The sequence below is a fragment of the Pocillopora verrucosa genome, chromosome 11, assembly GCF_036669915.1.
Source record: "Pocillopora verrucosa isolate sample1 chromosome 11, ASM3666991v2, whole genome shotgun sequence".
NCBI classification, from domain to species: Eukaryota; Metazoa; Cnidaria; class Anthozoa; order Scleractinia; family Pocilloporidae; genus Pocillopora; species Pocillopora verrucosa.
The window spans coordinates 14,420,634-14,446,822 of record NC_089322.1 but is presented as its reverse complement, the minus strand read 5'-3'; the positions used below and the strand labels follow the sequence as shown (position 1 = coordinate 14,446,822).

Here is a 26,189-nt window from a genome sequence, read left to right as displayed (position 1 = left end):
ATAAAAGTTTCAAAATGTCACATTCAAAGCTAATCAATCAAATTTCTACCTTTTTTTTTTAAGGATTTAAGGAGTTTTAATCAGGACTCTTTTAAACATCCAAAAATGGAAGGTCCAGGCGTTTTGCATAAGAGAACTGTGTTTGATTACTAATTCCTTGTCATATTATAGGGCGGAAAAAGGTTTCTTAAGGGCTGTGAGTTTAAATCAGGGCTCTTTTAAAAATACAAGAATAAAAGGTCTGGACGTTTTGCGAAAGAGATCCGTTTTTGTGTTTGATAGGCCTGAAAAAGGCTTACTTTCATTTGCTTTGCGCGAATGACCAAATGTTAGCCATAAAAAGTGCTCAAGGAAAAATAACGAAATGTACTCGGAAAAACCGTTCTTTACCAAGCTGATAATGAGCGGGTTGACCACCATGTTAACTTTGGTGTCTGCCTGCTGTAATGGATTTGTTATTGCAGTCGTTGCCAGATTCAAATCGTTACGAACAGTTCCAAACATTCTCCTTTCCAACCACGCTCTGGCTGACTTGGTCAATGCCATCATCTGTGTGCCTCTTTACATGATGTACACCGTTTTAGAGGCCAGTTGGTTTCGAGGGAAGACATTGGCAATCATGAAAAGTTTCTTTGACCGAGTTTACATCGCCATCAACCTTACCTCGCTGTTGGCGATGATCGTAAATATTTTCCTTGCCATTTCCTATGACCTGAAATACAAAGTCTGGAAAAGCAACAGAAAAGCCTTACTGTGCGTTTTTCTGATCTGGTTGATTGGCATCGGGTTCGTGATTGTCGTCTCCATTCCCCTTCTAAACATAGATCTTGGAAACGCTCATGTCACTGAATACAGAGCGGTAATTTACGAGCAAGGAAAATATTTTGTGGCATCGTTCATGGCATTATTCATCATTTCTGTTGCAATTCTTGGCTTCTTGACGACTCGCGCGATAAAATCGCGGCGGAAAGAGGTAATTAAATGACCTATTCCTGGTCAACTCTCTGCACATTTCATATGCCTGAGTTGACGAAGGTTTCCTAAAGGGATTATGGTGAAAAGTTTGATAAATATACCTTGTAAAACTAAAGCTACTCGAAGCCTCTTCGTACAGTGAGATCACCAGCTGGTCTACTAAGACGGGGAAGGGGGGGTCCAGAAGTCTGCCCTTATGGTGGACTGGTGGGGTTTGCTTTACTTCTTGGCTGACACCAAAATGTATACGATGACAGGATCGAAAGTTACTAGTCAATATGACGTATTTAAAATCTTGAAGTATTTATAAGCTTATTTATGCTCTGTTTTAGATTAAAACTTCTATGTTATTCAAGTTTAGATTTCCCACCCCCCCCCCCCCCCCCTTCCACTACCTCTCCACCTGCGCGCATTGCAGTGTTTTGTTCTGGCTTCCTAACTACCCCCCCTCCCATCCAAACTCTCTACCTCGTAATAATAGACTATATGGGTACAGGCAATGGGGGGGGGGGGGGGGGAAGGGGGGAGGTGTCGGGAATCTGCGTGAAAAAGATCGTAATGTCGTAATGTTATTATTTTTATTTTTCAGTGGGCTGAGATGAACTTAAGCCCTCTACAAGCCGAAGTTCGTTTGAAACGCGACATTCAAGCTTGCAAAACCATCGCCATAATAATCGCTACCAACTTCTTTACCCATGTTCCGGCAATATTTTTCGCAATTGTGGATTTGGAAAATGGTTCATTGGCCCAATCCTGGCTTGCATTCTTTGCAGTCTACATTCACTACCTCAGTAGTGCATTGAACCCGATTATTTACTATGTACGAAATAGTCGATTACAGTCCGCTCTCAGGCGGTTTCTGGAAGATCCCCATGGATCTCGTGACTTTAGAGAGAACGCTGTTACCATGATCAACGTAAGAACCATGAGTAATAATAACGGTATAGTAGGAACAAAGGACAACAGAATGGAGCACGCATGTGCAAGCGAACTTGATCTGCGTGGAGGCCTAACAAGGCGAAATATTTCAAATGATCAGGAAAACGAAGAGATCATCCTTTCCATAAACACGATACCGATCGAGGCCTGGGCTTAAATGGAAAAAACACGGAACACGGGGGCTGTAGAATGCCACGCCCAGAGGTGCCCTCAACGCCTAACTCATGCCAGGAAGAAGAGCTAGAGATTGAAAGGAAACAAAAAGACATTTACTAGGACAAGGGAAAAACAAAGTGCAGAAGATCCTAATGGGTAAAAGCGAGCTATCTCTGGTGGTGAGTCCTCTCTTGAAAGAAAAGTTCACACACATGATATCACCGACTTAAAGGGGTCTACAGAACCTGTCGTAGTCAATTCTGTCCTAAGCGGGAATCCCGACATTCCCTGCGGGTGGCTGCTTAAGGCAATTTTGACTTTATTACCTCTCAGAGGATCATAAGTCATGTTGATTGGTTGAGGAGTATCTCCACCCTACATGAGGTAATTTCAATACTGAGATACTCATGAACACAATTCTCAGTGTTTTCCTCAACGAATGAGGAATGTTGCTTTCCAATATCATTAATTCTAACAATGACAGATACAAGAAATTGATATTGGGTCAACTGATAATCCCCTAGTTGATGTTTTTCTTCATTCTCATCACTTGTCTGCTTAACATGGTACTGATATTGTAAAGAGAAATCCTGTGTTGATCACTCAAGGGATTAAGGGGTTAGGCAACTGAACTGCTCACTGAATTCATCACCATGCATGCTTGTGGGACATACATTGCATTGATACAGCATTTTTCTTTAACTGTTAAACACTTTTACTCCCATGAGTGGCCAAAACAGAATTTCTCTTTACAATATCAATACAATATCAACCAGATGAGTGATGAGAATAAAGAAAATTATCAATTTGGGGCTAGTTAGTTGATCTAATACTAAATTCTCTGAACTAACTTTATAAGAATTGTATGATTGACAATAAGGAGAATCACAAATTTGATCTGATAGTTAAAGGGTTCTAAAAGTTTTAGTTTTACATATTTACAGTTTCTAGTGATGCATGGTTTATAGTAAATGAATTTTATGAAATTCTCTGGCTGATCTGTTTTTGTTGGTAACTTAAATTTTAAAAGAGAGGAGCTGTTCATATCAAGACCTTTCGTGACTAAATTTTATCAATTTGGTGAAACATTGAGAAAGTTAGGCTATAGCTTTTACACCTTAAAATCAGTATGTATATTTTCCATGCTGTTTCCATACATTTTAAAATATATATTTATATTTAATTCACTCTTGTACATAACAGATTAACAATAAATAAAAATAATTTTAACACACTGATAAATTGCTCTAATGAAGAGCTTGGAGGCTAAATAAGTGATTAGTTTTCAAGTTAAGCTCCAGTTCAGTTAACTTGCTTAAATATGTCAAATGAAAGAAAAAAAGAATGATTAATTTGAAGCTTCGACATCCTCCCCCTGGTGACCCACTGGCATTTGAGTGTTATCTGTGCCTGGGGGGAGGGGGAGGGGAGGAAAATGAACTTTGCTTGAATGGGTGGGGAATTTTAACCTGAACTGTCAAGTCTTTTTTGGCTGAATAAACATGATTTATCTTTTAATATAGAGGTGTTAAAATGTAAAAAGTTCACTTTGGTGAGCAGATGGTGTAGAAGAAAACCTTTTCAAGAAAGTTACAGTTTCTGATCTTAATTTTTACCTAAAAAAAAAATGTATGATAAAATCTGGCATTTTCAAGTGCCAGATTTCATTGTCCATTTTTTTAGTAAATTAAAATTGGGGCATTTGAACGAAATTTTGGCCTTAAGGGGCAGAATTTGAACCCACCAATCTTGAAAAGTTCAAATACCCAGGGTATTGTCTGAGGGTGGAGGTAAGGGATCCTGTACAGAATTTGAACTCATGACCTCCCATTTGGCTTGTTAGCTCAGTTGGTAGTGCACTGCACCAGTATTGCAGAGGTCATGAGTCAAAATCCCATACAGGCCTGAATTTTTTTAGGCCTTATCTTCACTACTGCTCAAGTAATGTTCATTACTGTGATGATTGTTTCTATATTCATTTCTTTGTCTGCAGTTCACATATGATTTTCCATATGTTTACAGTCAATAGTAATACTTCAATGGAATGATATATTTGTTTGTCTCACAATGTAGTCACTTCAGATGTGGGTTGTGAGGTTTTTATTGCATACTGCTGGTCTTCTTCATGTGATGGAGTCAGTTGAGTACATGTCACCTTTATCCTGTTGTGCTCTGCTGTGATTGGATGGAATTCCAGGGCTGTGATAGGTACATCTTTCAGATCAGTTTTCCTCTGTGGTCTGCATCCAACAAATAATTTGACTTAGAGCAGAACTGGGGTGGATCTGAACTTGGTGGGGGTTCAGTGGTGGTGGTCAGTGTCTTTGTGTTTTTTTGTGTAGAGAGAAACAAAGTGCTATTTACCACACTGAATAACCACAACCTATTATACAACACTAATAATAATACACACAATAAAAGAAAAAGCCTTATGGTCTGGTTCTGTTTTGTTTGTACTTTCTTTACAGTTTGTAAAATTTGTACATGCTTCCCCATGCTAACATGCTGATGACAAGAATTTGTTTAGCAATCAAGAACCCCTTCAGTTGGTGAACATTTGTATTCATATTGCATGTAGAAATTCTCTCTTGGTCACTCCATGGAGTTTAAGGGTTAAGCAACGAAAACTGCTCACTGAATTCATCACCATGCATGCTTGTAGGACATACATTGTATTGGTACAGCATTCTTTTTTTTTTTTACTGTATTTACAGTTTCTAGTGATACTTGGTTTACAATAAATTAATTTTTATGAAATTCTCTGGCTGATCTGTTTTCACTGTTAATTGAAATGGTAAAAAAGAGGAGCTATCTATATTGAGACTTTCCATGACTAAATTTTATCAATTCGGCTAAAAATCGAGAAAGTCAGGCTATAACTTTTTACACCCTAAAATCAGTATGTATATTCTTCATGATGTTTCCATACATTTCAAAATACATTATTAACTCTTTTACCTGAACAGTGAACATTTCTTTCATTTTGTGACCTTAATGAATGATTCAGTGATAATATTATGAGAAATTAGTAACTAGTCACTCTTAATCAGGCCAAAGGGTCAGTGTTGATGACAGCCACTGAGTGAAGAAGCAGGGATATTATTTTTGCTCTTGAAAGTAGACAAACCTTAACTAATTAGCATGGATACCCTGATACAAAATTAACACTGATAGAAAGATCTGTGTGGAGAACACTGAAGCCTTGAATGTAAAAGAATATCTTAGTCCACAATCACTTGCAAACTGCTTCAAAAACATCTAATGTTCTCTTAATTTCCTTTACTTGTTCAGCCAAGTTTTGAACTGGTTTGAGGCTTGCATTCAGTTCTTCACATCTTGCAATCAGAGTGTACATAGATTTAATGTTCACATCCACTGCCTCACTCACATGATCAACACAAGTATCATAAGCACTCAGGCAATCTGTGCTCACTTGGGACATGGCTTTCAAACTGTTGGCTAAAGCTTTGAGCATGTGATCCAAGTTCCCTGCTACATCACTAGCTCTCATCTCTAAATCATTCAAGATTTCTGGATCAATTGGTGGGATTTCCGACAAGCATGATCTATGAACGTCCTCCCAATCATCTAACGATGTGACTTCACTCTTTGTAATTTCTTCATAAGCATCAACAGCTGTCCCTGCTGAAACTTTGTCTTTTACTAATTTTACATCAGATGCTTCTAATGCAACATTAGATTCATTGGCTGATCCAATTTTTGTTGTGTATTCCTTTTCTTTTACTCCTGGTTCCACTGATAATTCAGTTCCTGAAAATAAGATTGTGTATGGAATTTAACCCTTCAACTCCAAGAAATGATTTACAAGTAACTTCTCCCAATAGTATCCATAAATTATCCAGCAAACAGGTGATGAGAATACTCAAACTTATCAGGTAGAAGTTGTTATCTTGATCTAACACTAAATTCTCAAAATGTATGTATAGGGAAATGTAGAGCACTTGGAGGGGAGAATTAACAATCAGATCTTGGGAGTGAAAGGTTAAACAACACATTGTACTTCATTCTGTGTTTGCACTCCTCATCAGTGGTGAATCTCAGGGAACTGTTTGCCAGTCTGGATCCCCTTTCCATCAGATCTCTAAAACCCTCTCTATCAATAATTGGTAGATAAGGTCCAGTAACAGACTCATGATCAAAAGTGGGTTGAATCCTCTGGTGGCAATAGTCTTGAAAACTGTCATCAGTCAAAGTAACTTTAAAAGTTAGAAAACCAAAACTAGAGTAACTCATTCCAGATGAAAACTTCCACTCAGGTAAACAAAATTTTAGCCGCAGTCAATGACAACAATTCTTTTTTGGAATGTCCTTCACCCAGCCAATTACAAAACCCCTGGGTCAAATCTAAATTACTACATAAATAGAAACATTTCCCACATGTTTTTGGAAGGATTTTCCAGCCGAAAGATTTGGCATTGCAGATACAATGGTTTTGCTTTTATTTCTGGATGAAACACTTTAATTGCCAGGTTGGCTACATACATACACACAAAATGAGATAGGTTGAGATCAATAAACGGTGAGGCAAAAATTACCAACGAGATAAATACTTCCTATCAGTTTCTAATAGTCCATTTTAGAGTTGCATGCTTGGTTACCAAGTCTTTCAACAGGAATGCGACTTAAGGTGACCTTGTTATGATACAAATCTTGTAAATTATTTTGTTATTATACTAACGAGATACTGATCTCAATCACAACATGGCCACCTTCAGCCTCACTCCTGTTGAAAGGCTTGACAACCAAGCACGCAACTGTAAAATGCACTATTATCAACATCTTTGTGGCCACTGATACTGTCATAACAAATTAAGGGTAAAATTTTCTCAGTGCTGCTTAGTTTAGATAGCAAATGTGCTGTTTGAAGAGATGGAGAAGAGGCGTTACTCGAAGGTTTTCAGTCTCAGATAATACATGGTGTCGTGAAATTCGGTGGAATCTCATGCCCGATGAGCTATTTCACATGCCAATAGTACCATAACAACAAAATACACTTATTTGCTATTCACTTCCTTTGAACACTTGAAATGCCTACTCAGCTGGAAAAAATAAGCTTATTGGGTGAAGAATACATGTTATGACATGATGTAAATCAGGTGAGCTTAAAGTTACCAATGAGATTACACTTCGAATGAAACGCCTACTGTACCTTGAACAACGTTTTCGGCTCTTAAAGGACTGTCTTCAATTGCAGTATCTTCAACAGTGCTTGTTGCAAGCTCTGTAGCAGAAGTTAAAGTTGACGGTGGATCAGCCATACGTGAAAAGATCGTGAAAAGTCAACCTCGATGAGAGATCTTCGGTAATATTTATCAGCGGTTTCTAAACTCAGTTCTAGTCGCCCCCGTCCAGAAGCCAAGATGGATTAGCAATGGAAATTATGTCGATACGATGAAGATAAGCTATTCTCCTATTCACACAAGCCACATGGTTGGATATAGAAGACAAAAATACCTTTTGTACATTGGCTTGATATTGATAATCTTGGTTGTGTTAATTTTGTACTATTTCGGGGCGAATAGAGAGCTTGAAAATCTCACTGTGCTTGGAGGAAGTGGTAGTGAAAATCTCCCAGCAGAAATTTCTGCTATTGAACCGTACGACAATTCTGTGAAATTTGACTCGGTAAGTATTACTTGGTTAATGTGGCTAAACTTCAGAATACCCCGCAACTTTGGTCCGCCTCACTTACATGTGTCGGGAGGCTTTGAAGATCGAGGCATAACACAATAGACGCTATTCTTATTCAATGACATGTAAATAAGTTGCGGGGTATTCTGAAGTTGCTGTTACATTTCATTTCTGAGTGACGACTGGATACAAGGTTCCGCATTTTACTTTTTAGGTATTAACAGCTGTATGCTTTAAAATCTGTCTGTCGTTTTTGATACTGTTTAGTTTACATCCTGGTTGTTAAGACGTTTCTAGTAACTGAATTGTAAACTAGCTCTGTTATTTATTGAATTCAATGAGCGTAAAATCTCTACTTGTAGAAATAGCGCTCAAATTCAGAATTACTTGCAATTGCAACTTGGCAACAGCTACATTTTTCTTGGTCTAATTTGTTCTTAACAACAGCAATGGCTCAAAAAGAACTGTTTACAAGGGTTTAATGTAACCGAAGAAGTAGGAAATATTGGGAAACTTGTGGATGCTTGGAAAAATGCCCCTCGCAGAGAATGCAGGTACTTTCTTTGACCTTACTATTAACCATACATTTCTTTTGATGTTATTTCTGAGAATTTTTTAGTAAAGAGAAACATTCCACATGGCTGATACCTTTCTTTACATGTACTTCCATCCCCTGCTTGCTTGAGAGTGTTTTGAAAATGCAAGGAAAAATTGTGTCCTTGTCTTTTCTCTCTTGAAGCAGGGATGCGCAGGGGTGAGAACCCTCTCCTCCCACCATTATGACCTGGGTTTGATTCCCAGACCTGGTGTCACATGTGCTTGAGTTTGCTGTTAGTTCTCATCCTTGCCCTGAGGGTTTTTCTCAGGGTCCTCTGCTTTTTCTCTTTCTTCAATAACCAACATTTTAAATTCCAATTCCACCTGGAAATAGTTAAAAAGAAGAGCCACCTTACTTGTGGATTGTGCAATGCTAAATCCCTTTTTTTTTAATTTTTTTAATTTATTTACTAGGAATGAATTGAGTCATTTCACATAGTTAAGAGGAACATGTAATATATGTACCTCTTACTTAAACCAAGTTTGAGGTCCATGCTGTAAATTATGGACCCATTCTTTTCTGCTTAGATTGATATGGGGTGAAGCACACAGGCCATATATCTGAGCAGAAAAATGAGGTTTCAAAAACTTACAGTATGGACCAAGGAAAGAAGATTAACTTATTGCTTTTTTTAGGGCTGTAGTAAAGGAAGGGAATTTCACTTCACACAAATCTTTTGATTTAGTGAGCCATACAGTGAAATATGGCCCACTAATGTGACCAATCATAGTGCCAAGTTAACATATGCCTCACCAGAACTCAGATATTTTAGTTATCCCTTTGTCTTGATATATTAATTTCACTAATTCATGAGTTGCAGAGCTAAGTTTAACCCTTTAACTCCCAGAAGTGATTAACCTAAAACTTCTCCCTACAATATCCATACATTCTTCAACAAACAGGTAATGAGAACATTCAAACTTATCAGGTAGAAGCTGCTATCTCGATCTAGCACCAAGTTCTCGTAACTAATTTACAAGGAAATGTGTAGCAGCTACAGGGGAGAATTAACAATCAGATCTTGAGAGTTAAAGGGTTAATATTTACCACATTTTCCTTTTTCTTTACCACAACAGAATTGTTTCCAATAAATATAGTGTTTGTGTGCTAGCTGATTCACATGCTTTTGTTATTTCATAGGGATTTATTTGAGACATTCAAGGATGTTTATCTTGTCCAGGACAGAAGTGCGCCATTAGTAATACCTGATACTTTTGCACCCAAGGTATGACATTATCTTAACCCTTTAACTCCCAAGATCTCTCTAGCTAGTAATTCTCTTTACTGTCTGCCCAACAATTCTCATTATGTTAGTTTGGAGAATTTGTTATGGGATCAATAATTTTAGTAATCCCATAATTTATATTTTTCTTTATTCTCATTACTTGTCTGCATGATATTGTATAGATATTGTAAAGAGAAATTCTATCTTGGTCACTCACAGGAGTTAAAGCTGAATACTACTTCAGGCCACAAATTCCATTCCTTTGATGGTGTTATAACAATGTTTATGTAATGATATGGAGATAATTGTCTGTTTTTGCAATCTGTGCAGAATGATACTTTGTTTGTATGTGTTTATGTAATATTTGTGTGTTGTGTGTTTATTTGTGATGGAATATGTGGAGTGACATACCCACCTTATAATTTAATAATATATATATATGAATACATTACTGGTAAATATATCTAAAATGCACGCTGGCACTCAGTTTTGTTAACCCCTTAATTCCCAAGATCTGAATGTCAATTCTCCCCTCTTGCTGCAACATGTTTCTCTGTAAATTTGTTATGAGAATTTGGTGTCATATCTGGGTAAAAATTCTACCTGAGCACCTATTAGGGACAAGGCTTTATTATTTTTTTTTTTTTGAGAAACAGTGGAATGTATGCAAGAAACCTTTGATGTTTATCTAAAAAGGAAAAATAGCAGAAATTGTTAATTAAAGTAAAAATGAAAATTTGTGTAATAATGGTAGATTATTTGTTCTAGCAGGGATATCACTGAAACAGAAAAGGGGCACTTATTGTATTAAGGTTGCCAATATGTGTCAGGGGTGCTTATTAGAACAGTACTTATAAACAAAAGCAATTTCAATAGGTGTTTATTAGGGAGGGGCTGCTTATTGGAACAAGGGGGCTAAATCAAATCATTATGGTGGTATAAAATCTATGTAAACTGCATGTTTTATCATATGTAATATGATAAGGGTTAAGTAAAGTTTATTGTTGTTGTTTTTGTTTATTTGTAGGTTTTAAAGTGGCTTGGGGGAAAACAGGAATTGCTAAAGGAAGCAACTTTGCAGGTACTAATAGACAAACAAGATTTTAAAATACTATTATAATAATTATATATAATAGTAATTGTGAAATCATTGAAAAATCTATCAAATTGAATATCTATATTTTAAATTGGTGCCTAGAGATGACAGTTATTTAGATCACAGCCTATAAGCGCAAGACTCCAACAACTTGATCCACATGTATATCACCAGATCTAACTGAGTACATCAGTATATATGTTCTCCTTACTGTTCTCTATAAATTTTCTTGAGGTGGTGATAAGGAGAAATTGTTCAACAATCAAAGGCTTCCTCTGTTTCATTTCATTTCTGTTATTCTCATGACCATAACATGCGATTCATGGGTGATATTGTAAGGAGAAATTAGATGCTAGTCACTCTTAGGATTCAAAGGGTTAATTGTGTGAGGTTACCAAAAGGTTAAACAAAGATCCCTGAATCTGGAGGTCTGCTAACCACACATAAATCCAGTTTAGCTAAAGCTGATATTATTCTGCACTTGCCCAATAAAATATTGTAGCTCTTGCCACTGATGAGATGGTGATGATGAAATTCATTATTCCCAAACCTTATTGACATCAGTGTATTGACTACTTATTTTTCAGCCAATTACATCAGTGGAAAACCTATATACTCAAGAATCCACTGTGTTTAATCCTCTTCGTGCAAAACGGCCTGGTGCGGGAGGAGGGGCTACTGAGGAAACCAAGAAATAGTAAGTAAATCTAAGGGTGTGTACATGGGAGTTGGTATGTTGTTGGGGCACATTAAGTTTGTGTTCATGCTTGTGTATTCAGGATGAAAACAGAGTATATTCTTGATGAATCTACTTTTTGTTTGGTTTACATTTGATGCTTTTCAAGATGATTTTGAAAAACATAGTTGGTTATCAACTAGAAGTCGATGAAGATAGCCTGTGAGCAGGCTTTAACTGCCATGATCTGATAGTTAATTCTTGCTTCCAGCTGCTACACATTCTCTTGTAATGTAGTAATGAAAATTTTATTTTAGATCAAGATAACAACTTCTACCAGGTAGAGTATTTGAATATTCTCATTACCTGTTTGCTGAATAATGTATGCCGGGGTGTTACAGGGAGAAGCTACATGTTAATCACTTCTGGCAGTCAAAGGTTTAAAGGTTTTGCATGAAGCTTGTGACACGTGCATGCAGCAGGACTGATAGGAACCTTGTAGCTTACAATGAGGCTCCAAGTTGCCTTTTTCAAAAAGTCGCCTTTTGGTCACAAAAAAGAAAAAAAAAAAAGAAAAATCCATGGGAGGATACTTCATGTTGCATCACTGGCATTTGTACATTTGTTCATTTGACTAAACATCAATAGATTTTTCTAATTTTTATTTTTAAATCTGTTGGTTGCCACTTGGCGACTTTGGTCGAAATTTTAGTCACCAAATATATTTTTAACTCGCCATGGCAACCAAAAGGGTTGCAACTGGGAGCGCTGCACAGTGATGGGTTGATAAACCATCTTTTGGTGAATTTAACAAGGTCTTATCTTGTGAATGAGACCTAAGTTTTTGCTTTTTAATTTTTTTAATGATGATTTATTTCCCTTTTTTAACTTCTATATCATTCTTGATGTGTAATTTAGTGTTTAAAATTTTTGCTAGTGCAGCACAGAAATTTCTTTTGATAAAAGTAATGTTACCTTGCTTATTTGAAGGATCTTTAGCTGATATATGTACATCTTTATTTCACATAGAAAATTACATGCATGATAAATGATTGAAGTTCATTACATTTTACAATCTTTTCAGTCTTGCAGAGTTGATTCAGTCTAGTGCTAAAGAATGTGACTTCTGTACTTATAAAGTGTAAGAACTTTTGTCACTTATAGAAATTATAAATTAAAAAATATATTTTTTCATCATTTGAAGTGTATAAGGGGTTATTATTATTGCAGATTTTGCCACCTGCCTTTTGATTATTCAGGGGGTGGTTTTTTATCACAATTGAAACAAATTGTCAAACACCTGTGGAAAATACTTCCTATTACAGGTTATTCATTTGATCTCAGATTAAAAAGGGGTGGATTTTTATTATTACTGACTATTCATGTAGTCCCAGAGGTGTAATTCAAGCACAGAAATGATTTTTGCAGGTGGACTGCTATTTTAGTTATTGATGAGATTCAAAACTGTATCTCCCAGATACTAGTTGGATGTTATTAGTATCTTGGAGGCTCGGTTGTCGAATCACGTGGAACCCTAAGTTTTTTCAGGTGTCTTTTCAGCAATTGCAAGAATTACAGTCCACTTGCAGGGATCATTTCATTACTTTGCATGTTTGTCATTCCCAAGTTACAAAAGAAAAAGACGGAATTATTTCATTACAAGTTAGAGATATAATAAGATGATATCATGTGACTCGTGACTCCAGATCCAACTGTATGACTTATTGTTTGTTTGTTTCTTGAATGTTTTTCCAGAAATACTGCAAAGGATCCTTTTGAAAGTGTTGAGTCCAAACATTCACTCTCAGGTATAACTGTATGTTATAAAGAGACACAAAATGATAAGTTCTTAGAATTAATATGATACTTACACCTAGAAATTCTTACAAGTGAGTGTCGTGTAGCGGTTAAATGAGGTTATAGACCAGGTTAGTGGGTATAAAAGAGTTTAAGGGGCTTTTTTCACCTTGAATTGATGATCGACTGGCGTGGAGAATCTCATGAGTTATAGCTGCATGTGACAACGGACGGTTTGCACATGTGATTCTTGCCTCTTGTGCACGGGAATGGTGATAATTGGCTAACGTCGGGCATGCGCACGTGGATACATTTGGGCCGCCCGCGCACCAATTTCCCGCGCTAAATTTCAGAGGGAAACCCAAGAAACAACCGCTGACACGCTTGATTTGTAATTTTGTTTTCAGCATGTCGAAAATGTTTTATGCTTTTTAAACGTCGTGACCCTTGTGTGATTGCTTTTAACCACTGTGTGATAAGTAGTTGGGGCTAATTAACGAAATGGTACATCACATTTATGCGGTCAATAACGCGGGCGTGAGCGAAATTCGCGAAGAAATAAGGGGCTGGCATTTAAAACTGAGGCATTATGTCGTGAAGGCAATTTTCTTATTTCCAGTGCTTTAAGGAGAAGGTTAATTTTGTGAAAATATTCAGGGTGTGTACAAAGTTTCTGGAAGTTGTTCTGTGAAAGAAAAGCGGTAAGAGAAACAACACTTGGAAGCAACAGAACGGAAAATCAAACATACAAACGACACAAAATCCGTTTTCCGCGCCAAAGCCAAGCCGCATACTCTGTAGCTCTGTCATAAATTGGTTTTTACAGCCTGAAAGCGTGAAAGTTAGCCTCCAATCTAGACACAGCGGCAAAATGAGTGCCCATGCTTTCAACCAGCCAGAAATTTACGCGTGATAAGGAATAGGACTAACAATATTTCCATAGTAACACTATTGAGGCAAAATGGCGGCATTTTAAAATTTCAGTTGCTTGTTTTCATTTCGCGGGAACAAGGCCAAATCAAAACAGATAAAGTTGCAGTTTTCAGGAAAGTTTCTCGTACCACATTTGTCATATATCTCACCCAAAGAAAAGCGTTTTTTGGTGACAGGTGTGAATTTAGTGACTGAAGTTGAGCAGCCTTTAACGTGGTTCCTAGCACCTGTTGTCATTTTGGTTCTTCTTGTCATCGCTTCCTCACTAGATAAACCCCCCGCCCCTCCCCCCCCCCACCCCGGGTTTACAGATTTAATAAATGTAACCGAAGAACTTACAATTCATAGACCCAACGTTTCGACACTCCTGTCGAGTGCCTTCATCAGGGATGATTTAAACGCTGCAAAAAGAGGTCCTTTTATGTGATCACTAATTAGCTGCCTTTTTTTCTGACGAGGTGTAAATAGGCGTTAGGAAGTAAGCCGCCATCATCTCTTTTTTTTAAGAGCGTGGGCGGAGTTAATATGCCAAGCTTCCAAACAAAGGCGCTGGTGGTAACGCTGATTAGTGGTGATAATTTTCACCACGCGATTTTATAGCTTACCTAAAATTCATAAACCGGGAATTCCTTTGAGACCCATTGTCTCTTTTGTTAACTCTGCGACTTAAGCAATATCTGGTCATTTAGCGAGAATTTTGTCGCCTGTTGTTGGGAATACTGATTACACTGTCAAAAATTCCTGCGAATTTGCGGATTTCATAAGAGATCGGACTCTTAACGCTTGTGAAGAATTAGTATCTTTCGACGTTGTTTCGCTCTTCACTAAAATCCCAGTTGATCTTGCCGTTAAGTTTGCCGAGGAGAGACTCGGAGAAGATGCTCCCTTATGACAAAGAACTTCTTTGCCTGAGGAGGATTTTATTCATCTGCTGTCTTTTTGCCTCAAAACCACGCAATTTGCATACAACGGCACCTACTATCAACAGGTTTTTGGTACAGCTGTGGGTTCGCCCGTCTCTGCTGTCATTGCCAACATGGTAATGGAAGACGTGGAACAAAGGGCCTTAGCCACCTCACCGTTAAACCCTTTTTCTGGAAACGATGTGTCGATGATGTTATTTCTGCGGTATCCGGAAAATGAAGCGGAGCGCCTCCTATCGCATTTGAATTCAGTAGAGCCGTCTATCCAATTCACCCTTGAGCGTGAAAAGGATAGATATTAGCCCTTTCTTGATTTAAATGTGTCCAGATGGGTTCAGGGGAATATGGAGACAAGTGTCTATCGTAAACCTACCCACATCGACAAATACCTCGCTTTCGATTTTCACTGCCCTATTTGCCATAAAAAGTCTGTAGACAGTCAGCTTCCTGAGTAAAGTTTTGGCTGCCATCTTCACTTGATTCCAAGGCTGAGAAGGGGAAATATGTTTCTAATGTCTTAAAGGCGAATGGCTATACTAAAACTTTTCTCCGCAACTGCCAAAAACCGGTTATAACTAGTAGCACTCCTGATGAAAGGGAACCAGCGACTGGTTTTGCTGTTATTCCTTACATTCAGGGTGTTACGGAACCCATCAAGAGAATTTTGAATAGCTACAACGTTAAAGTTGCTCAAAAACCTTTTCAGACTTTGGGGCATATTTTTGCCAAACCTAAGGATCCTGTCACGAAAGAACAACGAACCGACGCCATTTATTCTATTCCTTGCAATGACTGACAACGAATACATCGGACAGACCAAACGTCAGTTTGGTTCACGTTTAAAAGAGAATCAAAAAGCAGTTTTCTTTTGCAAAAAAGAAAATTCAGCTTTATCGGAGCACACATGCCTAACTAACCATACAATTGGTTGGGATAAGTATAAATTTATCACTACTAATCGGCGTTACCACCAGCACCTTTGTTTGGAAGCTTGGCCTATTAACTCCGTCGTGTCGAAACGTTGGGTCTATGAATTGTAACTTCTTCGGTTACATTCATTAAATCTGTAAACCAGAGTAGTATCAAACCATACCAGAAGAATTTAAAATCTGCATCAGAGGGCTTTTCGATTGAGTGTCCCATAACCTAAAGTCTAGAATTCACATAGGCCAGTTAGAACACACAACACACCGAATCAAAAGGAATCAAACAGATCTCAAAATAATAATAAGCAAACTCTTTCGAGCGCGGGAAAACGCGGATTTCCAATCGGCGGTTGGATTTAGTTTTGCATCTGATTGGCTGAGAGGGTGGCAGACCAAAGTAAGATCGAAGATAACTGGAACTAATGTAATCTCCGTTTACTTTTGACACTCAATCGATTTTTGCTCTGAAATCGGCTCGGCTCTTTTCATGTTATTTTTTTCGTCTGTTGCAGTGTCCAACACATTTAAAGTAGAGAAGTTCCACAGTCTTATCATTTGGAGGCGGCATAATCCACTAGAAATAAATGAAGAAGAAGTAAGTAGAACGAAATGAAACTTCATTTTTCTGTTTTTTTTTTTTTTTTTTTTTCGTGAGACGTTTGTAGCGTGCCTTTTATAACTTCGTCGGTTACTTCAATTTTACCACGTAACGTCTTTTTATGCCTGTTCCCCCAGATTTGATTTTAAAACTTGTAATTTTCTCCCTGCATTATCAGCCTCTCTCTAGAAGATGCATGAAGAGGATAAAACGAACTTATCTTTTACAGGGTTTTGTCATAATAGACACCTATGTCTCCTGGCTATTTGCCACTAGGAAATGTACGCAGCCAAGGAGGGATGATTTCTGATTAGATTTTGTGAGTCTTCAGCTGCTTGAGAGCTTGGAGAACTGAGTCATTCTAAAAGAAATTGAGGGCATAGAATCTTTTCGGAAGGAAAGCTAGACAGACTAATGACATCATTGCCCATATAATTTGGCCGCTAAAACAACCAGTTACTTTGAGTTCCTTACTATAGTTTGGTAAATTCTCGCGAGGCGTAAATGTTACAACTACTTGAATTCTGACACATGAATTTTTTACTCAGTAACACAGAAAAAATGAAAAAAATGTTAATAATAAGAAAACGCAAAGAGGAAAAAAAGAGGAAATTAATTTAAAAGTCGACAGAATGATTTCAATGGAATCATTCTTATTGGCGAAATTTATTTCCAGGTGTTTTGTATGGGCTGCAGAATATTCCTCCATTACATGTCTTTGAAAAGTCAGTTTAATATTTTTCTCAGCTGATTGAAACAGCTTCTGACCGAAAGAAACTTATGCCCCATTCAAACCAACGGATCATGTTTATAGTTAAACCGGGTTTAGCTGCATGAAAATCCGAAACAGAGAACTAAAAAGTCGAATTTTCTATAGGATTCAAGTAGTCACTAAGTGTATTTCAATTTGCTAAATTTAAAGTCGACATTCACCGGTTTAAGTGGCTTCTATGAAGAAAGAAAAATTCAGCTGTGTGTAACAGAATAGCTTCAAAATATTTTTAAGCTTTGATGTGAATGAGGTATAAGACATATTTGTAAGCAAATGATTCTGATGTTAATTTCCTGTGTCTGAGTGATTTCAATTATTAGTGTCCATTTCCTCACTTCTTTCTGCTCAACGTTGTTCTCAAAGCTTTTCGATATTTCGGCAGCCGCCAAGCGAATAGAAACGGGTCCAAAAAAAACTTCAAGTAGAGAGTGTTGTCCGCGATAACGCGAACCACAAAAAGAGTGTGGCTTTTTTTAGTGTCTTCATCAGCGTACAAATATATATACCACAGTATAGCGGTCGGCTGCGAGCACAGCAATAGTATCACAATGAGAAGAAGATTTAGTCGCACGAAATTCCTTTCGATCATTGGTTTTGATTTCCGTCTCTGTTTCCGAGGGTGAACTTCGTGCGTTGTGGACATGCTTACTGAATTTGTGGTATGCAGGGTAGCGGATCTTGCCGTCATTTGTTTGCGGAAGGCTTTCTGAAGTAAAGCGTAAGTTATGATGGTAAATAACAGTGATAATGTTGAGTGGATGTACAAGTCGAGTTTTTCCAACAACTCTCTAGGGACTCCTACGGTTCGAGACATCTCGAAGACGGTTGAATATAGCCAGATACACGCCACACAAACTAACGTCTTTCGAACGCTGATAAAACGCTTGTACTTGAGCGGAAATGCAACGGCCACATACTGCGCGAAAGTGAACGCCATGACTATCAAAAATGAAGAATTAGTGGTAATAGCGGCAATGATACCAGCAATGTTAAAGATCTTTTCACAGCGTTCCACTTTGGAATGTCGATGATAGTGCATAAAATAGCAGCTTGTAACCACTGGTTCTGGAACAAGACCTGTTGCCAAATCTGTGATCGCAAGACCCACGAGGAACCACGCGGTCGGCGTGCGGAACGTGTTAAATGGATCCTTGTATATTGCTATCAAAAGCATTACATTAGCAAGGACGGTTAACGGACATATCACGGCTAAAAATGAACCAGACACCAAGAAAACTGTACCCAGGTTTGGCTGATCGATATCAGTGGCATTAAATGTTGAATTCATCCTTCTGTTCGTGTTCAACAGATTTTATTCACCTCGTCTCGGTATTTCTTGTCAACCTTGTCTTAGGATTTTTTTGCTTTACGCTACTCTTTGTTTCCTCATTCAGTCTTTACATCTGTCTGGACGATTCCGTGTCAATCTTTTGATTTTGGATTCGTCTGGTGATTCGACGTGCGGTGTTGTTAATGGCGCGATATCAAAGGCTTGTTGCCTCCCTGCATGCGGTAGTCGTCAAAACATGTTGTTAACAAAGGTAACCAATGTTCTTTAAGATCAAATCCGTCGATCTCAGTGCTGGATTATGAGTTAACAATGCGTATTGTGCCTTAAGATGTGCGCCTTTTTGAGAAAAAGAATGCGATTTAAATACTCTTAGAAACTGTATCCCGGTGCGATGAAATATATATCGGACGAACCGTTCCCTAGATACTTTAACCAACCTCTGAAACGTTCTGTTTTTTTTTTGTTTGGTCGCATGTTATTTCTTGTCGCGGTGTATTCTTCAACCTTGCGTCATGTCGCGGTGTATTCGTCAAACATTTGGTGATCAATTTGTTGTCTCTGATACCTCTCCCTCTCAGCAGTTTGCTCAAGACACGTTTTTTTTTTTTCAGTTGTCGTCATCGGTATTAGCTCGCAAAATTATGTGGTTTTCAAGGGATGCACCTGTTGTATATTTACATGGCATACAATGCAAGCTTCTCCTATTTTCCTTGTGGTGTTTTAATAGTGATTTTCAAATGATCAACTCAACAAAGGAGGAAATAAGTAGATTTTGGGCTAGTGTCACTTTTGAAGTCTTTGCTTTCATCTCAATTTTTTCGTGGTCGCGCAGATTAACAGCTTGAACTCCGGTTCCCTCCCGCCGTTTTTAATTGGTACTCCGCTTCCAAAGTGCGTTCCTTTTTCATGCAGTATGAATGACCAGAGAAAAGTTTCATTAATTTAAACTGTTAAAAAATTTCCATTTTTAAGTGATCCAACTAATTTCCATTCAGTTATGTGCTGGAAATTGATTAAGTGAAGAAAGCAATAAGTGAAAGAAAGTCCTAGTTTTTTCATTTAATATTTGATATCGGCCAAATTGCCTTAATTATTGTCCTCAATTTTACAGAAGCTTATTTCGCGGTTTTCAAAATTAAACTTTGAAATCGCTCTTATAAACGTCAAATAAGTTCGTGTAAGATTTTTCAATTTTAATTTCGATTTTTTTACTAAGGCTGAGTGGGTTTTGTGGGCGGTTTTACAAAATTGTTGTGCGGTTTAATTATGAGGTGAAAATTGTTTGAATTGAAGCGTTTGTGTCGCACTATTGTGTAAATGTCACACACCTAATGGGAGAGAACGTCATTGTTCATGTTTCAAAAGTTGCTCAGACATTCTCGCCTTTTTTTTCGAACGAGTTTCAATGATGATCGCGCATAGCAACTGTTGCTGCTTTGATAAAATGTTCGACAGTTCGGTTTTGTATTTTGGTCCTCGCATATACGGCGACCGTTTGCATATTATACGGTTGTTATTTAATCATACGATTCGTGTCTGTCAAAACCATAATTTTCTAGTTGTCCGACTAGAATTAAAATGCAATATGTTTTGTTTGCTTGTACTTGCGGAGAGAACTTTTTATTATTTCTCCGTCAGAACATGACTTTGAGAACGTGATTTCAAATGTTCAGAAATTAATCTCCAAGAAATTATTGTAGACACTAAAGGTTGATGCCAAACTGTTTCTTTGAGATATACTGCGGTTTTTGTTTGTTAAAAAATTGAAACACAATTGAAAACTTTCGGTAAGAATTTCGGACGATTTATCTGGTGTACAACAAAATTGTAATCGTGCTGAAAAATTGTTAGAAATAAAAATTTCGATTTTTTATGGCAAATTTGTATTCTGGTGTTATTATTCAGACCAGCTTTTAATATTCAATACTAATTCGAATATCAAATTCTTCAAAAAGACTGGGGCATAGTATTTATTGTTAATTTTGCTTGGAGATGATTTGAGTAGTGAATTTTTTTTCCTGTTTTTGACAAACTTCTTTAAACAAAAACATTCCTCGTGAGTATTCTGGAAATGCCGATTTTGTCTATCCGATTAAATCACAAACGATATTTATCTTAGCTGACGGCTGATTTTTTTTTTATCATACAGCTTCTTGATGCTATGGAAACTGCGCAGAAGTGGTAAGCAAATGAATTCCTTTTTCATTTGTATTTAACCCCCCAAGATTAGTATGCATATTCTTCTTACTAGTCTATATCCATTCCCTATGCTACAAACGAGGAGAGTTTGTTCAACAGTTAAAAGCCTCTCTCGTAGGTGATCATTTCTCTCTCATGGCATTAATGTGTGATTCAACAGTGATACTGTAAGGATAATTAAGATGCCAATCACTTTTAAGGGGTTAGAAGGTTAATTTTGAGACCAGTTTCATGAGTGGCTCGCATTTCTTATAATTTTTCAACGTTAACTTTTTGCTAGAATAACAAAGTGCGAGAGCTTATCTTGTTACAAATGCAATGGTCTGCTATGACAAAGTGCGACAGCTTGTTCACCGCAATGCGCGACAAGTGTTATTACAAAGCGCGACAGCTTGTTCACTGCAATGTGCGACAAGTGTTATTACAAAGTGTGACAAGTGTTATTACAAAGTGCGACAAGTGTTATTACAAAGTGTGACAAGTGTTATTACAAAATATGACAAGTGTTATCACAAAGTGTGACAAGTGTTATAACAAACTGTGACAAGTGTTGTTACAAAGTGTGACAAGTGTTGTTACAAAGTTTGACAAGTGTTATTGCAAAGTGTGACAAGTGTTATTACAAAGTGCGACAGGAAGCTTTCCCACCTCCCTTTATTCCTGATTCTAGAATTAATCTTCTTTGCGTTGAATTTCTTTCAGGTTCCACCGAGCGCATCAGTACGACGAGCAATACACAATCCCCCACATTTACTTGGACATTCTGCCGAGAGCAAGTGCTAGTCAAGTCCATCCTCACTTCCACGTGGCTTTGGCGCGTGACCATTACTACGGTGAGTATGGTGACCACTTATTTCAATTAATTCTCTTAACTACCTAACAAGCAAGTGACAATCAACCAGACAGGCAAATAGTCCATTTTACAGTTGTGTACTTGGTTGCCAAGCCTTTGAACAGGAATGAGGCTAAGGGTGACCTTGTTGTGATACAAACCTTGCTGCTTTTCAAATGCAAATTACTTTATTATCATGCTAACTAGATACTAGTCTCTATCACAACAAGGTCACCTTCAGCCTCATTCCAAATCAAAGGCTTGGCAACTAAGTACACAACTGTAAAATGGCCCATTGCTCATATGATCATTTTGAATGTTCTTCAGCTAGGTGGGCCCATTTCCAAGTGTCCGCCATGAAATATTCTGCGAATCATGATGGAGAAAACTATTTCTCAGCTTTGAATAGAGTAAGTAGGAATCTTCGCTGGGATTATCGATCATTTATTTTAAGTATATACTACACAAGTGAGTAGTGCTTTTCGCGTGTTCTTATTGGCTAGTTCGGAAGTGAAGAGCGAGTACTTTTCAATTCCGAGCAGCCGATGAGGCGAAATCGCGCGTCAAGAGTTTAATTTTTCGGTATCTGTGTGGTATATACTAAAACAATTATTTACCTCAGTATCAGTGATAATGGTAGATCTTTACCTCCACGTGGGTAAGCTATTGTTAAATATTAGCTACTCAGTATAAAATTTACGCGCAGTGACGTTTCTTATACGTTCATTCACTGTTCAGACGGCAAAAAAAGCTAATGCTATCAAACGTTCCTGTAACCTTTTACACCAGGACATCTGCATGTATATTTTCCATTCTGTTCTTTGTACATTTCTCATAAGACTTACAAGAACTTTCAATTTGAACCATTCTACTTATTTAAAAAGAAGTTTTTATTCCCCGTGGCCTTGTAGATCCACAGTGCGTTAGGTCTTTCTGTTCAGCACGGCAATGCCAGTGTTATAGCATCCGTGGTAAGTGTTTTCTTTGTTGTCTTTGACCTTGTTTAGCGAAGCATTGTTCACCAGGGACACTTCGTTACCGTCGACGCTCGTACACCCATTGATAAGGGTCCCCAGCAATTGCGGGCACCCCGCTGTTAGAGACCCCACCATTACGACCCCCTAATTCATCTCCTCTGATCAGCCGATATTAAAATTGGGAACCAAACTTCTGGCCTCCCGTTCTATTTTGGGAGTAACCTTTTTTTAATATTGTCCCCTTTGGGGATCGGCTCTTCCTCAAATACTGGGTTCCTTACTATGACATTCTTTCCGCCCTTCGAAAAGAGAGGAACAGTTATGCTCCAAAAATATAGTTTGAACAGTTACATGAATCCTGTGACACCGTTTTCTAGGGGACACTTTTCCTAGTCTCAAGGGTGTACCCCGATTAGATGTTCCACAGTAACTTTTCTATTTTATTTCTTTCCCAGACTCCTGCCGCGCCCTATGAAATTTACCTGTTCAGTAAGACACCTTGTAAAGATCTCTTCCAGCTTCTCTACTACTCTATCGCCGGTAAGTTGGTGTTTCTCCAGCGCAGAAATGTCTTGTAGTCTTTTAATGATGTGAATAAATGACGAAGGAATGTTTTTTTTCTTATTTGCAGCTCTAAGGGATGACATGGAATTGTACGCCATGAGTGCAGGAATGGTATTCCCAAAATTGGTAAGAGTCAGAACCATACAAAAAAGTTAGAACGCATCGCCGAACGGTTAGAGCGACAGCCAGACAGACGAACTCACGGATAGACAGATAGACAAACAGACAGACAGACTGACCGAAAGACAGACAGGCAGACGGAGAGACAGACAGTCAGACGGAGAGACAGACAGTCAGACGGAGAGACAGACAGTCAGACGGAGAGACAGACAGTCAGACGGAGAGACAGACAGTCAGACGGAGAGACAGACAGTCAGACGGAGAGACAGACAGTCAGACGGAGAGACAGACAGTCAGACGGAGAGACAGACAGTCAGACGGAGAGACAGAGAGTGCGATAGATAGTCAGATGAAAGAATATACAGCCAGACAGACTGACTGAAAGAGAGACAGTCACAGGGAGAGACAGACGGTCCGACGGAGAGACAGAGAGATAGCGACAGATAGTCAGATGGAAGGACAGACAGACAGAAAGACAGACAAAGAGCTACAGATGGACAAACACACGGACGGACTAAAAGAAAAATTTCCTATTCTTCTGACGTTAACTTTTTTATCGTCATTTCAGGGGCCGTTAACTGACCAGAGTGATTTACCCGCAATCATAAGACTCGTGTATCGCGGACCTGCGGAAGCGTAAGAACACCTGTTGATACCCGTTTTATTTTATAGCTCGTTTCTTTTTCAATGATAGCATCATAGTTTAGCATCAGGATTTAGTTTAGAGACCAATTGACATTTTCCTTAGCCTTTTCATATAATGTATAAATATGACACTACCCGCGTTTTGATATTGCATGGAGCTGCTTAAGCTTCCAAACGTTGTCCTTAAATGTGCCTAAAATTCCTCAACGGGCGTCGGCCATTTTGAAACGCGCTGAGCATTCCAGTCACTCACCTTTGAAGTATCAAGATCTTTTTTTTTTTTCATCTCCCAACGATTCCGGAAGTGAATACCTTATAACCTCTTGTTCATGTTTCATATTGAAGTCTTGATGGCCAGGAGGCCCACAATTACCGGTGGGAGACTGGGGATGATTGACTAACCTTTCATTTTATTTCATAGGAGACGAGCGGATATCGATTCCCTCATGTTATTCGGGGTAAGTTGATGTTTTTCTTTTTTTCTTCTTTAATTTGCTTCATTTGTCTTTCCCTTTCCATTTAATAGGATTTTTCAACATTAAACTAACTCTTGTTATGTTTTTTTTCCTTTCCAGACTGTAAACGTTAATGTCGATCCTTACACGGTGATTAAAAGCATCAAACAATCTATAGCCAAGCGAAGGCCAAAACCTGGGTAGAAAAGTGTCGCAGTGGCCATTATTTGGGGCCCTACCATTTCGAAATTTTGCCAAAAGTATTCAAAGGGAGCAATGAATTATTGGTACTAAACCTCAGTTTCCATGATGCAAGTCATGGATATTTGCTTCTTGTGTCACAAGAAGTTCTGGTCGGGTCAACACGGGGAAAGGAGGGGGTGGTCTTATTGCTATGGCTAATTTGAAGGAGGGGTGTGTGGAGGGGGCTCACACATGGGTGTCGATGGGTGGAATCAAAAAGCGATGCTAAACAAGCTTTTTATGAAGGTGCTTTACTTTCACGAGATGCAACCTCGCAGCAGAGCAAAATGGGATCGTAATTCGATTTAATGTGATTCAGACTTGTCATCAACTGATAAATATTTTAGTATTTAATTTTATTTCTAATATGTTTCTTCATCATAAGGTAGAGAGCTTATTATTTGAAGAACGTTATTTCTGTGCTGTAATTGACAGGAATGGATTGTAAATGTGTTTCAGCATTGCATACAAGTTAACATATTTATGAACTTTAATTGTCAATAAATTTTTGTAAAGGTTGACTTTGTATTGCTATGACAACATTGCAGACTTATTTATTATCACAGATATAAATTGTAGCCAAGAGATTAAATTATAGTCAGTTGAGCAATGGATAAATCGGTCAATCAGTCACTCAATTCATTTATAAAGAGGGTAAGTTTCTAAAGAAACTGTGGTGCTGCGTGGGTGATGGGAGTTTAACGGGATAATTTTGCGGGTTTTATCAACTGGGTTTGAATGAAAATTGGCCACCGCAAAGAGTTTCAAAGCTGACGTTTCGAGCGTTAGCCCTTCGTCAGAGCGTTAGCTCTTTGCTCTAACGAAAGACGAGCGTACGAAACGTCAGCTTTAGAAACTCTTTACAATGCAAAGGATATATTATCAATTCAATTGATAAAACTAATTAACTTGTACTACCCCCTCCACCCCCGACGCAATATCACAGTTTCTCCCCCCCCCTTTTTTTAAAAATTTTTATTTTCATCGAGTTTGTTTGTGAACTGTACATAGACACGCGTTAGTCACAATGAACTTTAAATTGGTTTTATGAGATTTTATCGGCGGTACTATCCTTAAACGGGTATGAGAACAGTTTTCTTAACACTGATATGAATATTAACCCTTTCTTCCCCAAGATCTCGTTAGCAATTCTCCTTACTGTTTACTGTTCTATTCTCATAGTGATTGTTTGAATAATTTGGTACGAGATCAGCTAATAATCCCCTTATTGATATCTGTATTTACTCTCATCAGTTGTCTGCTTGATATTGTATTGTTATTGTAAGGAGAAATTCTGTCCTGGTCACTCATAGGAGTTAAAGGTTTAAACAGGGACAAGTTTGAAAGATGGTGTATTCAGTGAATGACACTGACATACTCGTAGAAAAAGAACTCTCCGAATTGTGTTTCGGATGCTCTACCTCTGAAGTAAAGGAGACTCGAAGCAGGCTAGGCCGTATAACTTGGTCTATTGTGACAAACTTCCTGCATATTTCTAGGATAGGTATGTCGTATGTGGTGCTTTTGCTTAATAATGATGTTAATGAAGATAGTAAATGCTAAGCCTGGCAATTTAATCGAAAGATGATCATTAACT

General features: G+C 38.0%; 4 protein-coding genes across 4 annotated transcripts; 2 read left to right on the top strand and 2 right to left on the bottom strand.

Moving 5' to 3' along the window:
* Nucleotides 1-364: 364 nt before the first annotated feature.
* Nucleotides 365-2,071, top strand: LOC131794515 (5-hydroxytryptamine receptor 2A-like). Its single transcript, XM_059112025.2, has 2 exons — nucleotides 365-973; nucleotides 1,565-2,071. The coding sequence occupies exons 1-2, from the start codon at nucleotides 365-367 to the stop codon at nucleotides 2,069-2,071; spliced, it is 1,116 nt and encodes a 371-aa protein (XP_058968008.2).
* A 2,416-nt stretch (nucleotides 2,072-4,487) lies between these two features.
* On the bottom strand, nucleotides 4,488-7,479 carry LOC131794533 (BLOC-1-related complex subunit 6-like). The gene is made up of 2 exons (XM_059112049.2): nucleotides 7,241-7,479; nucleotides 4,488-5,841 (listed from the first exon to the last, which is right to left on the bottom strand). Exons 1-2 carry the CDS (start codon nucleotides 7,347-7,349, stop codon nucleotides 5,303-5,305), a joined length of 648 nt encoding a protein of 215 aa, XP_058968032.2. The 5' UTR covers nucleotides 7,350-7,479; the 3' UTR covers nucleotides 4,488-5,302.
* A 3-nt stretch (nucleotides 7,480-7,482) lies between these two features.
* On the top strand, nucleotides 7,483-26,175 carry LOC131794531 (uncharacterized). The gene is made up of 17 exons (XM_059112047.2): nucleotides 7,483-7,716; nucleotides 8,170-8,276; nucleotides 9,461-9,545; nucleotides 10,573-10,626; nucleotides 11,229-11,338; nucleotides 12,402-12,458; nucleotides 13,073-13,125; nucleotides 16,409-16,491; nucleotides 20,707-20,738; nucleotides 21,459-21,589; nucleotides 21,916-21,998; nucleotides 22,500-22,559; nucleotides 23,021-23,105; nucleotides 23,197-23,255; nucleotides 23,818-23,885; nucleotides 24,316-24,352; nucleotides 24,470-26,175. Exons 1-17 carry the CDS (start codon nucleotides 7,483-7,485, stop codon nucleotides 24,551-24,553), a joined length of 1,422 nt encoding a protein of 473 aa, XP_058968030.2. The 3' UTR covers nucleotides 24,554-26,175.
* On the bottom strand, nucleotides 17,159-18,942 carry LOC131794532 (melanopsin-B-like). Its single transcript, XM_059112048.2, has one exon. It carries the CDS (start codon nucleotides 18,552-18,554, stop codon nucleotides 17,598-17,600), a length of 957 nt encoding a protein of 318 aa, XP_058968031.2. The 5' UTR covers nucleotides 18,555-18,942; the 3' UTR covers nucleotides 17,159-17,597.
* Nucleotides 26,176-26,189: the final 14 nt, after the last annotated feature.

Bases quoted from the DNA above. Each gene is read 5' to 3' on its own strand.
- LOC131794531 (XM_059112047.2), top strand. From the start codon at position 7,483: ATGAAGATAAGCTATTCTCCTATTCACACAAGCCACATGGTTGGATAT. The intron at 9,546-10,572 runs GTATGACATTAT...GTTTATTTGTAG, and splicing joins CTGATACTTTTGCACCCAAG to GTTTTAAAGTGGCTTGGGGG. The intron at 23,256-23,817 runs GTAAGAGTCAGA...TCGTCATTTCAG, and splicing joins GAATGGTATTCCCAAAATTG to GGGCCGTTAACTGACCAGAG.
- LOC131794533 (XM_059112049.2), bottom strand. From the start codon at position 7,349: ATGGCTGATCCACCGTCAACTTTAACTTCTGCTACAGAGCTTGCAACA. The intron at 5,842-7,240 runs GTACAGTAGGCG...TCTTATTTTCAG, and splicing joins AGCCGAAAACGTTGTTCAAG to GAACTGAATTATCAGTGGAA.
- LOC131794532 (XM_059112048.2), bottom strand. From the start codon at position 18,554: ATGAATTCAACATTTAATGCCACTGATATCGATCAGCCAAACCTGGGT.
- LOC131794515 (XM_059112025.2), top strand. From the start codon at position 365: ATGTACTCGGAAAAACCGTTCTTTACCAAGCTGATAATGAGCGGGTTG. The intron at 974-1,564 runs GTAATTAAATGA...TTTATTTTTCAG, and splicing joins TAAAATCGCGGCGGAAAGAG to TGGGCTGAGATGAACTTAAG.